General features: G+C 35.8%; 2 protein-coding genes across 2 annotated transcripts in view; one reads left to right on the top strand and one right to left on the bottom strand.

Moving 5' to 3' along the window:
- Positions 1-10,231, top strand: part of f8 (coagulation factor VIII, procoagulant component) — a 33,175-nt gene extending 22,944 nt beyond the window's left edge. The window contains exons 18-25 of the mRNA XM_087281018.1: positions 372-488; positions 1,323-1,394; positions 2,332-2,417; positions 2,972-3,133; positions 4,749-4,893; positions 5,124-5,272; positions 7,273-7,455; positions 7,630-10,231. Coding sequence (XP_087137144.1) covers positions 372-488; positions 1,323-1,394; positions 2,332-2,417; positions 2,972-3,133; positions 4,749-4,893; positions 5,124-5,272; positions 7,273-7,455; positions 7,630-7,785 — 1,070 coding nt within the window. The 3' untranslated portion in view covers positions 7,786-10,231. The remainder of the gene's footprint in view (positions 1-371; positions 489-1,322; positions 1,395-2,331; positions 2,418-2,971; positions 3,134-4,748; positions 4,894-5,123; positions 5,273-7,272; positions 7,456-7,629) is intronic.
- rgs14a (regulator of G protein signaling 14a) overlaps positions 1-13,183 on the bottom strand; it is a 438,366-nt gene that overhangs the window by 165,459 nt on the left and 259,724 nt on the right. The window lies entirely within an intron of this gene.

Raw genomic sequence — 13,183 nt, forward strand, 5'->3', positions numbered from 1 at the left:
GGTAGGCTAAATTGTCCGTAGTGTGTGTGTGTGTGTGAATGTGTGTGTGGATGTTTCCAAGAGATGGGTTGCGGCTGGAAGGGCATCTGCTGTGTAAAAACTTGCTGCATAAGTTGGCGGTTCATTCCGCTGTGGTGACCCCAGATTAATAAAGTTACTAAGCCGACTAGAAAATGAATGAATATTTATATTGCAATATAAATACTTTAAACAATAAAATTTTTTGACAATTCTGCCATTTGTACAGTATTTTTTATGAAATAAATGCAAACTTGATGAGCATAAGAGACTTTCTTCAATAACACAACACTTAATTATTCCTAACTCCTCTTCAGTGTCAGTATATTAGTTGTTCTGTGTGTTTTTGGCAGGTGTTTTTGGGACGGTGGAGATGCGGCCTGCCATCGCAGGCACCTGGTTAATAGAGTGCACGATAGGGGAACATCAGCTGGCAGGAATGAGGGCAAAACTGCTGGTCTATAACCCACGTGAGAGCATTTAACTCTCAATCTCAGTAGCTGTGTGTTTCCATCCAAAGATGCGCATTAGACTTAAGCTCAAACTGTAATATCCCATAAAAGATTAGCAAGCAAATCAGCATTTCCATCCAATGAGAAACCAAAGAGAACAGAATCATCACCTCCTGATAAACCTGCACAGATATCACTGAGAGAAGTGGAGTTTGCTGCACTGTCGGGATTCTGCATTGTTTTGTTTGTTCTGCGCCTCAGAACACGAAGACCAAATGCAATGAACGCGGTGAATGCGGTGGCGTTTGGAGGCGTGAGATGGGAGCCCGGACAGATGCTCAAGTTCTGGAGGGAATAATAATAGATAAATAACAATACTGAAGCACTGTGATGACGAGCTGACGGAGACCTGAGGCCTTTTCCAATCAGCAGAACAACATTTCAGATCTGCAACAATGGAAAGATGGAAAACACGGAGAGCTGCAAGCCAACATTAATGACACAAAAACCCTCAAATGCACATCTATATCTGTGAAAAACTACATCACAGCATGCAGACTGATGAGTTTATTCACTAAATGTGTTTCTATCATAGTTTATGCACACTATCGGATGTTTATCTTGCTCAATTTATATGCTTACCTTTTTTATAGGCATTTTCAAAATTCCTGAGCATCTTCACATTTCCATTCAGAGTTATTTTATGTGATATTTTAAACTGTGCATAAAAATAGGTGGATGGAAACATAGCTAATAGGAGATTGTCATGGATGTTTCTTTGCATAGTGTTTGTGCAGTCATGTCTTCTATCACTGTATAGTTGGAGGCCTAAACTGATTTGTGTTTTAACAGAATGCAATCAGCCCATAGGAATGCAATCAAGATGGATCACCAACAAACAAATAACAGCGTCTGATTACTACGGTAAGAAAAACAACACAAAATGATATTACTAACAGATGTAGGACTAAAAGAGGCCACATGATGCTTCATTATGCACAAGTATTCTATAGCAGGAATACATTTAATACACTTCAATAAATCAAGCAAGTTGCAGTCCATACCGCAAAAGTCACATTACATGATTTGACTGATTTCCACCTCAAATTGGGGTTTGTGAAGGATTTAATTCAGACGGCTGGAAACGGCACATGATACAGTGCCATAACTGCTATTCGCATTCATTCATTTTCTTTTCGGCTTAGTCCGTTTTTTAATGAGAAGTCACCACAGTGGAATGAACCGCTATAAATGCTATTGTATTATTGCTAATTATTGTTTTCTTCATTATTGTTGGCAGCCTGAAATTGACATTTAATTTAGATGAATTGCACAGCCTTAGTGGAAACACTGTTTTAAGCATTACAGAATAAGCATACTGAACTAGTCATTCTGATTGTGTGTGTGTTTTAGGTAGATCTGTTAAATCATATTACTTTCTCACATTTTATTTACCAAAATTGTATTAGAAATAAGACTTAAAGAGGCCATATGATGTGTAATAAAGCTTTCCTGTAGGGTTTAATGTATTGGGACTAAGTAAAGAACACAGCAAGTGGATTAAAGTATCCAGATTCTGCTGGAAAACCAGACTTGGCAACCCTGGCTGAAACTCTTCTTTAGCAGATCCACCAATCCTAATTTTTGTTCTGTGATATTTTGCACCAAAATGTATTATGATAAATTATATTACTGTCATTTTAAGACTGTATTATTCAATATAATACCTAAAAATCTCAAGAACTGTGTTGTGTCGGCTCATTTAAAGTAAGTTTCAACAAGCAGTGAAACATTTTTTCTCCTTATACTGTATCAAGGATTTTACTTACTTATATTTATCGAAATGTCATTTCTTCTGAAGGTGACTGGAAGCCTGAATTAGCCAGACTTGAGTTAACTGGATCCATTAATGCCTGGATGGGCAGCAGCCCAAACTCCTGGCTGCAGGTAAATAAGCCTCATTTTTGTATTAAACATCCTGTGTTGTTTGGGCTCATTTCTACGGATCTGTTACATCCACAATAACTCATTTCCATATGGTCCAGTCATGAGAATAAATTAGAAATACTATATGAATAGGTTTGCACTTGCTTTAGTTGGGTCTGAAGGCAAGAGAAAGTGGAAAATAAATGTCTTGCTATCCATAGAATTCTGAAACATTTCTGGAAAAGTCACGAGAAATAATAAATACACTTTATTTTAAGGTGACATAATAACAGTGTAACTAATATTATATTATATTATACGGTTGGGGTTAAAATGTGGATTAGGTTCTTTTTAGTTGCATGTAATTCTGAATCATATTTAATTTAGATGTATTGCACAACCCTAAAACAAACACTGTGTGTGTGTGTGTGTGTGTGTGTGTGTGTGTGTGTGTGTGTGTGTGTGTGTGTGTGTGTGTGTGTGTGTGTGTTTGTGTGTGTGTGTGTGTGTGTGTGTGTGTGTGTGTGTGTGTGTGTGTGTGTGTGTGTGTGTGTGTGTGTGTGTGTGTGTTTTAGGTGGATCTGTTAAGACCCATGATCCTGCATGGTATCCAGACTCAGGGTGCGAAGACTTCGATGGGTTTGAGCGAGTTCTTCACTATTCTCTACAGCATCAGTTACAGCAACGACCAGGAGAACTGGAGCGTTTACAGAGGAAACAGCACCAAACCATTTTACGTCAGTACCAGCATATCAGATTATCACATTTAATGAATATCAGGGGCCGAACTGTGCACTGTTGCTGTGAAAATCTCTGTAAGATCAGATTCAATGCAAACAAAAAATCCTGCTGCTTAATTTTTTAAGTTGAATCACTTATTAATTAACATCAGTCAAACTGACTAACATATTAAGGTAAAATTTGTAGAACTTAAAAAATGAAGTTGAAACATGATTAACTTATAAAATTAAGTTAAAGTAACTTAAAAATATTTGTTGTCATGACTTTTTGTCATCTCATTTTTACAGTGTATTTTTCAAATGTTACCCAAGAGCTCCTTAATGGAGAGATTTTTTAAATAACATGTTTTTAAACATTAATAACTCATTTCTGTTGTCTTTGCCATGATAACACTACATAATATACATAGTATTTTACATTATTTAGCTTAAAGTGCAATTTAAAGGCTTAAATAGGTTAAGTTAGGTTAATTAGGCAAGTCATTGTAAAACAGTGTCTGTAGACAATCCAAAAACAAATTTCTTAAGGGGGCTAATAATATTGACCACAGCAGTTATTAAGGTTTTATACATGTTTATTACAGCCGAACTAAAAGTAATAAGTAATAAGAAATAAGTTTCTTCTTCAGAAGAAATACTGGGACAAAAAAAACTGGGACAAACTCTCTTGCAATGTTAAGCGGTACTTGGGAAACATTTGAAAAAGAATTAAAAGTTTTAAAAATGTTGTCTTCAACTTTACCTATAGTGTTGCCATATACTGTAGTGTATTGATTCAATAAGTTGAATTGTTCTCTGCTCTCTATATAGTAGGTATGTGTCTTAGGTAACTTTATAAATTCTTCAGAAACTCTAAAAGTTATATGCTAATTTTTTTAAAAATAGAATCAGAAGTCCATTTTGACCTTATTTGGGAGGGTCATGAATATTAATGAGCTCTGCTCTGATGGTCCAACGCTATTTCATGCCAGATTGTAAACTTTATAATCTTTGATCGAGGTTTCATTAATGAAATATGCCATTTTTTATTAAAAGTCTTAAAATAACTTTAACTAATTAGATTAATGAGGCAAGTCTTTGGACAACAGTGGTTTGTTCTGTAGCCAATTTGGGGGGAAAAAAAGGATGCTAATAATATTTATTAAATATTTAATTCATATTTTCATAGTATTATTTATTATATTTCAGCCAAACCAAAATAATTAAGTCTTTCTCCAGAAGGAAAATAGGAAACACTGTTGCTCTGTTAAAAAGCTTATATTAAAATGATGAAATATTAATAATATAAATGATAAACTGTGCATAAAAATGTTTACTTAGTAGATCAGACTGTTTAAAAAAAAACGCTCCAGTTGAGCTCTTTTTTTCTCAGCGATAATCATTATATTTTAGGAGGTTTTTTAACCAGCCAGCTACTTCAAACACAAAGCCTCCCTAAATCTCCCTTCCTTCAGATAATCTTTAAAAAATGCATGACGAAGCTCGCGCCCACATATCATTCTTTTTTCCACTGAAACTGCTTTGCTTTGATTTCCACAAAAATGCAACGCTGATCTTGGATGAGACTATTTTTATGCTTTTGCATTATCCACATCTGCTTTGTTGAATTCAGACCTTCAATGGAAACATGGACGGTTCCAGAATAAAGGAGAACTTATTTTCTCCACCCATCGTGGGACGCTACATCCGCATTCACCCTCTGACCTTCCAGAAGCAGCCCACGCTGAGGATTGAACTGCTGGGGTGTGACCTCAACAGTGAGTTAACACGTTCAACACACATACATAGAAACACACACACAATTCAGCCTGGGGTGCTAAAAAATCTAAGTGTAAATGGCAAATACTTTAAAGATATTTCCATTTGTTGTCATTTTAATTGTTTTACTTTAATGAAAGGTTACATTTAGTTTGGGGATTTAAAAAAAAACTAAATATTGTGTGTATGTGTGTGTGTGTGTGTGTGTGTGTGTGTTTGTGCTCCACAGGCTGTTCTCTGCCACTGGGAATGGAGCGCAGGTCGATTCCCAACAGCAGCATCAGCGCCTCCTCATTCCTCAATAAGTGGCTGCTGTCCTGGAGCCCCGACCTCGCCAGACTACACCAGGAGGGACGAGCAAACGCTTGGAGACCAAAGGTGTGCATCCATCTGTCCACCAATTCATTCATCCATTCATCCACCCAACCAACCCATCCATTCATGACCCACTCCACCGACCAATCCATCAATCCATCTTTTCATTCATTTATCCATCCATCAATCCACCCAAAAAATCAACCCATCCATCTTTCCCTTCATCCATCAGTCCACCCAACAAATCAACCCATCCATCTTTCCATTCATCCATCAGTCCACCCAACAAACCAACCCATCCATCCATCTTTCCATTCATTTATCCATCCATTAATCCACCCAACAAACCAACCCATCCATCTTTCCCTTCATCCATCAGTCCACCCAACAAATCAACCCATCCATCTTTCCATTCATCCATCAGTCCACCCAACAAACCAACCCATCCATCCATCTTTTCATTCATTTATCCATCCATCAATCCACCCAACAAACCAACCCATCCATCTTTCCCTTCATCCATCAGTCCACCCAACAAATCAACCCATCCATCTTTCCATTCATCCATCAGTCCACCCAACAAACCAACCCATCCATCCATCTTTCCATTCATTTATCCATCCATTAATCCACCCAAAAAAATCAACCCATCCATCTTTCCATTCATCCATCAGTCCACCCAACAAACCAACCCATCAATCCATCTTTTCATTCATTTATCCATCCATCAATCCACCCAACAAACCAACCCATCAATCCATCTTTTCATTCAGTCATCTATCCACCCAACCAACCCATTCATGTGTCCACTCATCCACCCTTCCATCCACCCACACAACCAACCAATCAATCCATCTTTCCATTCATTCATCCATCCACCCAACCAACCCATCCATCTTTCCATCCATCCATCCATCCATCCATCCATCCATCCATCCATCCATCCATTCATCCATTCACCCAACCAACTTATCCATCTTTCCACTGATCCATCCATTCATCCATCTTTCCACCCATCCATCCTTTTCTCTCATCTATCCATCTTTCCACTTATCCATCCAAACTTTCATCCATCTTTTGACTCATTCATCCATCCATTTACCCATCCATCCACTAATCCAACCATTCACTCAACTCAACTCATCCATCCATCCATCCACTCATTCATCTTTCCACTATCCATCCACCTTTCCATCCATCTTTCCACCCATCCATCTAACATTTATCATCCCATCCACCAACTCTCCATTTATTTAGCCATCCACCCACCCAATCAATGCATTCATCCATTTATCCATCCATCTTTCTAACCATCCATCTTCTCACTCATCCAACTATCCAATATTTCCATTCATCCATCTTTCCACTCATTCCTATACCCATCTATTTACCCATCCACCCTCTAATCCATCTATCCACCCAATCAACTCATTCATCCATTTATCCATCCACCCAGTCCGTGTTTTCGTGGAGAAAGTGAAAGTTTGTGTGTTTTCTATCCCATTGTAAGAGAGTTTCCTCTGTCCTGTGTGTGCATGTGAAGGTTAGATAATCCCTCCATTGTCTCTCTTTATGGTTTTATTAAGTTTGGACTCTTTATATTTCCTCTTTGCACAAGATTGCACACCGAAAGCTGCCAAGTGCCAGAACTCTGGGCCTGTTGTGTGCTTTATTAGAGTGTAATCTCTTAGTACGTCTGAGTGTGAACACTGAAACTTCTATCACTGTACACAAAGACAGCACTATCCGAAGCTGGACCAAGCTGTGATGATGCCGGACAAGCTTAAAAGCTGGCATTCATTCATTCATTCATTCATTCATTCATTCATTCATTCATTCATTCATTCATTTTCCTTCGGATTAGTCCCTGATTATCAGGAGTCGCCACAGCAGAATGAACCGCCAACTATTCCAGCATATGTTTGAGAAGGGGTGGAGCAATAAACAAACATGACAACTAACAAGGGTAACTATAGAAACAAGGGGGAGCAAATGTGACGGGGAGTGACATGAATAAACTACAAGGGCAAAACTCTGATCATCTTCTGTTCCCTCTTCCACAGTCTAATAACCCTCACGAGTGGCTCCAGGTGGACTTTGCGTCAGTGAAGCGAGTGACCGGTTTGATCACACAGGGGGCTCGGTCCGTCCTGAAGCCCATGATGGTGACAGAATTCACTGTTTCTGTCAGCAATGATGGACACAGCTGGAGCAGTGTGAAGGAGCAGGGCACCGACAGCGAGCAGGTACTGTTCACCTACACTAACAGTTAAAGTCAGAAGTATTCGCCCTCCTTTTTTTACTATTTCATATATTTCCCAAAATAAACTGGGACCAAAACGGTCAACCTAATCTTTATGCAAAATGCGCTGTACTTCTGACCCGTGTGTCTGTTGTGTGTTTGGTGTTGTGTGCTGCAGATCTTTGAGGGCAACAGTGATAATAATGAGGAGACACTGAACATCTTTGATCCTCCTCTGTTCACTCGTTTCATCCGCGTTCATCCTAAAGGCTGGGTGAACGACATCGCCCTGCGTCTGGAGTTTCTGGGCTGCGACACACAACCAACACTCTGAGCCAAAAACAGTGGAGCCTTTTCACATGTGCATGCTTCTCAGCAGCAGAAGTCTGCATAGCTGGTAAACTCAGAGCGCAGTGAATGTGAGATAAATCATTATACATTTATTTATTTTATTTACAATCCTATCAGCTGTGATAATCAGAGAAAAACTCCAGGATGGTGTTATCAAGACTTTCAGAAGAAGGAAAACAATAAGCACAGGCAGAAGAGAGAATAATGTCAGATTTACTGTCCTGTCCCCATACACAATACATTACGCACGCCTCACACAAGCGCTCATTCGTTTACAGTAATTTGATGCAGAGATGATGTAATACACATTTAAATATATAGATAAATATACATACATAATAATGATAATAATAATAATAATAATACTTAATAATTGTTTTATCTAAATATTAAAAATTGTAAAGGATGATCATCATAAATGCTTCATAAAAGTGTTATGAAAAGGGTCTGAGAGACCCTGCGGGCCCGTCCGCTACGCCACTGGTTTCTAACTAAAACACACAGGGCTCTGTTCCTATTATCTGCTTAAAGGGACAGTTCAACCAAAAATTAAACAAGAGACTCATCCTCCACTTGTTCCAAACCTGACTTTATTCTGCGATGTAGAAGTGCGCTTGCTTCTGCAATTGTTTTAGAACTTGTGATTCAGTTGCCTACACTGAAAATATGATATATTCACTAAATTAATTTACCAGATTTACTCAATTTTATAAGGTTAGTGGTTGCAAACATGTTATATGGACTGAATTTAAGCAAACAAATAGGGTATATGCCGAGCTAGTGCTGTTCCCATACTGATAAACTTCCGGTGAGCTGTTATTGTGAGCTTTTTTTCCATTTTATACGGTTCCTTTTACAGCATCGATGTTTTAATGTCATTAAAATACAATCAGTTAAACAGATTTTGGCATTCATTTAGTTGCTCAAGTGTAAAAGAAGATTAATAGCGTTTACTCGCATGCACTCGTCAGAATCAGCAGGCTAGCGCAGAAGCTCCTTTGAATATACTGGGGTAAAATAAATACTCATATTATAAAGACATGGCAGGGGGAAATGTAATGTAATGCAGTGCTTCTTGTACAATCTGAGACCCACTTTAAATTGGATATCACTCAGCCAGTGGAGATCGCTGATTTTTAAAGAAAACAGACCTTAAACGCAGCAATTTTGCAATGGCATGAAGTTCAACAGAAGCGCTTAACCCAAGTTACTGGCAAATTAAAAGTCCTATTAGCATGCTTCGGCATATACCCCATTAAATTGAGTATTGTTTGTTTAAATTTATCCCATATACATTGTGTGCAAGCACCTACCTTAAAAAAGTAAATCTAGTAAATTAATTAAATGCATAATTTTTTTTTAAAATATAGTACATATAATTAATCATTTATTCAGTGATATGGGAAAAATGAATAACACATGGCAGAAAAGAGTCAAGCTACTTGCTCTCAGACACGTGTGTTCATGACTAGACCTAAAAACATAAATAAAATCATTACAAAATATCAGTTTGCAACATAATCGGCTGTTTTTACAGCTAAAAATGAATGGAAGTGAATGAGCCCACTAGTATGTGAAGAATAAGATCAGTGGGGATGCATCGGATTTTCAGTCACCAAAAAATGATTGGCCAAAAACCAAAACTACCTATTTTTCCAGCCGAAATGCTGTTATGAAACCCATTCATTTCAATGGCTTTCACCATGCAAGGGTGGTGTGTTGCCATTCCGACCAAAACTAAAAATAAAGGAGCACAATTAGTGCAAAATAGCTGTCATGCAAGATAAAAACAGCTCAATATTCTGCTCTGTGTGTTTGAGGAAAGTCTGTTCGCTCCATATTTACAAGTTCACCCAAGACTAGTCCAATCAAAATAAACGAACGAATCCTGAAATCCCGAACAATGACATATTGCTAATCAAACACAAAATCTGAAGTGACCCGTCTCATGCTGCATAAGCTCTAATTACACTTCACAAGCACTTGAGTGTGAGTAAATGAATAATAGGACTCATGAAGATTAATAAATCAAGTCCTCAGCATTGCCGGTCTTGTGCACTTACAAACCAAGAGGCTGCATATGATGTCTAAAGATGCTGTCTACATGGGTAGGCTTTAAACAGAGCCCACATAAGCACTACACAGATGTATTAAACCGTTATTTTATGTGAAATGTTACGAATCTGCGTGTAAGTTATGAGTGTTATTCATTCTCTGAGTAGGTAAACTACTATATATACCTTTCCTCTTGCATATGAAGAACTCGCGTGAGGTTGTTGTTTGTATATTGTGGTCTGGAAGAACTACTGAATCCTCTATATGCTGTATTTTTCTTTTTTTTTTATATTTTGCACTGAAACAGGGGTGAGTTTCATATTTTATGACATATTTAATGTTTAATTGCGGAAATAAAGAGACTATTGAACAAATTCCACCATTTCTCCAGTGTGTTTTAAGCATTTCCTTCACAAATATTATTCTTTCACACTGTGTTTTCATTGCTTTTGGTGTTTGGCCAGTAAATCTGTTCTCAATTGCGACCACAACTATTACTATTATATTTAATTCTGACTAATATCTGCTTCTTCACACACACACACACACACACACACACTTGTGGCAAAATGTGTGGAATAGTTGAATGAAATACAGCGTAAATATGTGTATTGTTGGCTGCTTTGCATGCTTAGAGACTCAAAGAACGGAGGTGAAGGGTGGATGAAGAGACCCACAGGAATACGATAACACTTCCATGTTCTGGCCCAGATAAAAATGGAGCGTACTATCAGTTCCTGTTTGACAGGAAGTGCTCTGTTGATGTGTTTAGCTTGGAGGACAAATGAAGGCCTGATTCTGAAAGGAGTCGCTGGACTATTGTGTCACCTGTTATCTCATCATAGACAAACAGTGGAGAGAACAAACACACAGCACAGCACTGGCTTTCATTACTCGCACTGTCAAAACATTACTGCATCATTATATAACACACACCTGATCACGACAACACGACAAGCTAACTGCAATTCATTCATTCATTTTCCTTCGGCTTAGTCCCTTCATTTATCAGGGGTGGCCACGGTGGAATGAATCGCCAACTATTTCAGCATGTTTCACACATGCCCTTCCAGCTGCAACCTATCACTGGGAAACATCCATACACACACATTCACACACACACACACTACAGCCAATTTAGTTAATCAATTCTCCTATAGCGCATGTGTTTGGACTGTGGGGGAAACCGGAGCAACCGAAGCAAACCAGGGGAGAACATGCAAACTCCACACAGAAGATCCAACTGGTCCAGCCAGGACTCGAACCAGCTACTATGACCTACTGTGAAGCAACAGTGCAAACCACTGAGCCACCATTATATTATATTATATTATATTATATTATATTATATTATATTATATTATATTATATTATATTATATTATATTATATCATATTATTTTATATTATATTATATTATATTATTTTGCATTATATTATATTATATTATATTATATTATATTATATTATATTATTTTATATTATATCATATCATATCATATCATATCATATTATATTATATTATATTATATGATATCATATTATATTATATTATTTTGCATTATATTATATTATATTATATTATATTATACTATATTATTTTGCATTATATTATATTATATTAAATTATTTTATAATATATTTTATTATATTATATTATATTATATTATCATTCAAGATGTCTTTTGTTTAGATATTTTGATGAATTTTGTATTATGTCTACTAGTTATTCTAGTTAATTTAAAATTAATATTATAAATGTTCTGTAAAATATGTATTATTATTATGAACTGTAAAATGAGTACATTATTTTGTACAAAGTGTGAAATGTAAATCTTGACATGTAAATTTTGACAACATAAATTTTGACAATAAATAAATTTAACATTTTATTTTAGTTCATAATTATATTTGTAATAATAATAATAAACAATAGATTTCATATTTTGTTCAATAAGGTACACACTTTACAGTTAATAATAGTAAAGTGTGAAATGAAAATAATAATTATAATAATACTTAGTTTTATCAACATTATAATTATTATTATTATTATTATTATTATTATTATGAACTGTAAAATATCTAGTTTATTGTAAATATTTTTTTTCATTTGAAACTGCGTGATAAACACTAAAAATAAACAAACGAAACAGAGCATTACAAAATGCCTTTTGCTTTTTTATCATTTGTTGTTCATAGTAAAGTAATTATAGTTGACTGAAGGCAATGATATTATTAACACCAATTTTTGTAAATTATGTAAATTACATTTATGCATTTGGAGGCCAATTTTATCAGTAAAAATAAATTTTGTGCAATAAGGTTCACATTTTACAGTTCATAACAATAATAACTATCAAACAGGATCAATAATATTTTGTTTTATTGATAATATTTCATTCATTCATTCATTTTCTTTTCAGCTTAGTCTCTTTATTAACCAGGGGTCGCCACAGCGGAATGAACCATCAACTTTTCCAACATATGTTTTATTTTAAGATGCCCTTCCAGCTACAACTCATCACTGGGAAGTACCCATACACTATGGACAATTTAGCTAAGCCAATTCACCTATACCACATGTCTTTAGACTTGTGGGGGAAACCAGAGCACCCTGAGGAAACCCACGCCAACACAGAGAGAACATGCAAACTCCACACAGAAATGCCAAAGATTTTTATTTTTATTATTATTATGAATATTATTATTTTTAATCAGTAATGAAGTATTGTTTAGATGCTTTCTCTTATAATAATAATAATAATAATAATAATAATAATAATAATAATAATAATAATAATAATAATAATATTAACAATAATAATAAGATCATTGTATTATTATTATCAATTTTCATTATTATTATTATTCATAAAATAATTTTATTATCAAAAATAATAGGTATTAATTTTTAAGTTAAAGTAATTTTTTAAATTATTATTAATAATAATAATAAGCCTTAATTTAATTAACATGTATGTATTAGATGTCATCTAACACTGGCATGTTTTGACACCTAATCCAAACCATCTATCTCTCTATTAGGCAACAATGTAAAGCTACAGTATAGAACTCTCTCTGTGTCTTTATTTTGAAGTATATTGTCTGTATGTATGTATGCAAATTTAGATAGGATAGGATAGGACAAACTTCAGATGTTTCAGTAAGACCTCTACTATTCCCACCTGAGGTTTTCCTGTGTGCAGACGTCTGTGTAGCGTGTGTGTTTTCCCCATCATGTTTCTGCCTCATCATGTCTCATCTGCAACACAAGACAACATGACTCAGACATTAGACTGACCAGAGTAATGGATAATATAACTC

The sequence above is a fragment of the Danio rerio genome, chromosome 14 (assembly GCF_052040795.2).
Source record: "Danio rerio strain M-AB ecotype USA chromosome 14, GRCz13ab, whole genome shotgun sequence".
NCBI lineage: Eukaryota > Metazoa > Chordata > Actinopteri > Cypriniformes > Danionidae > Danio > Danio rerio.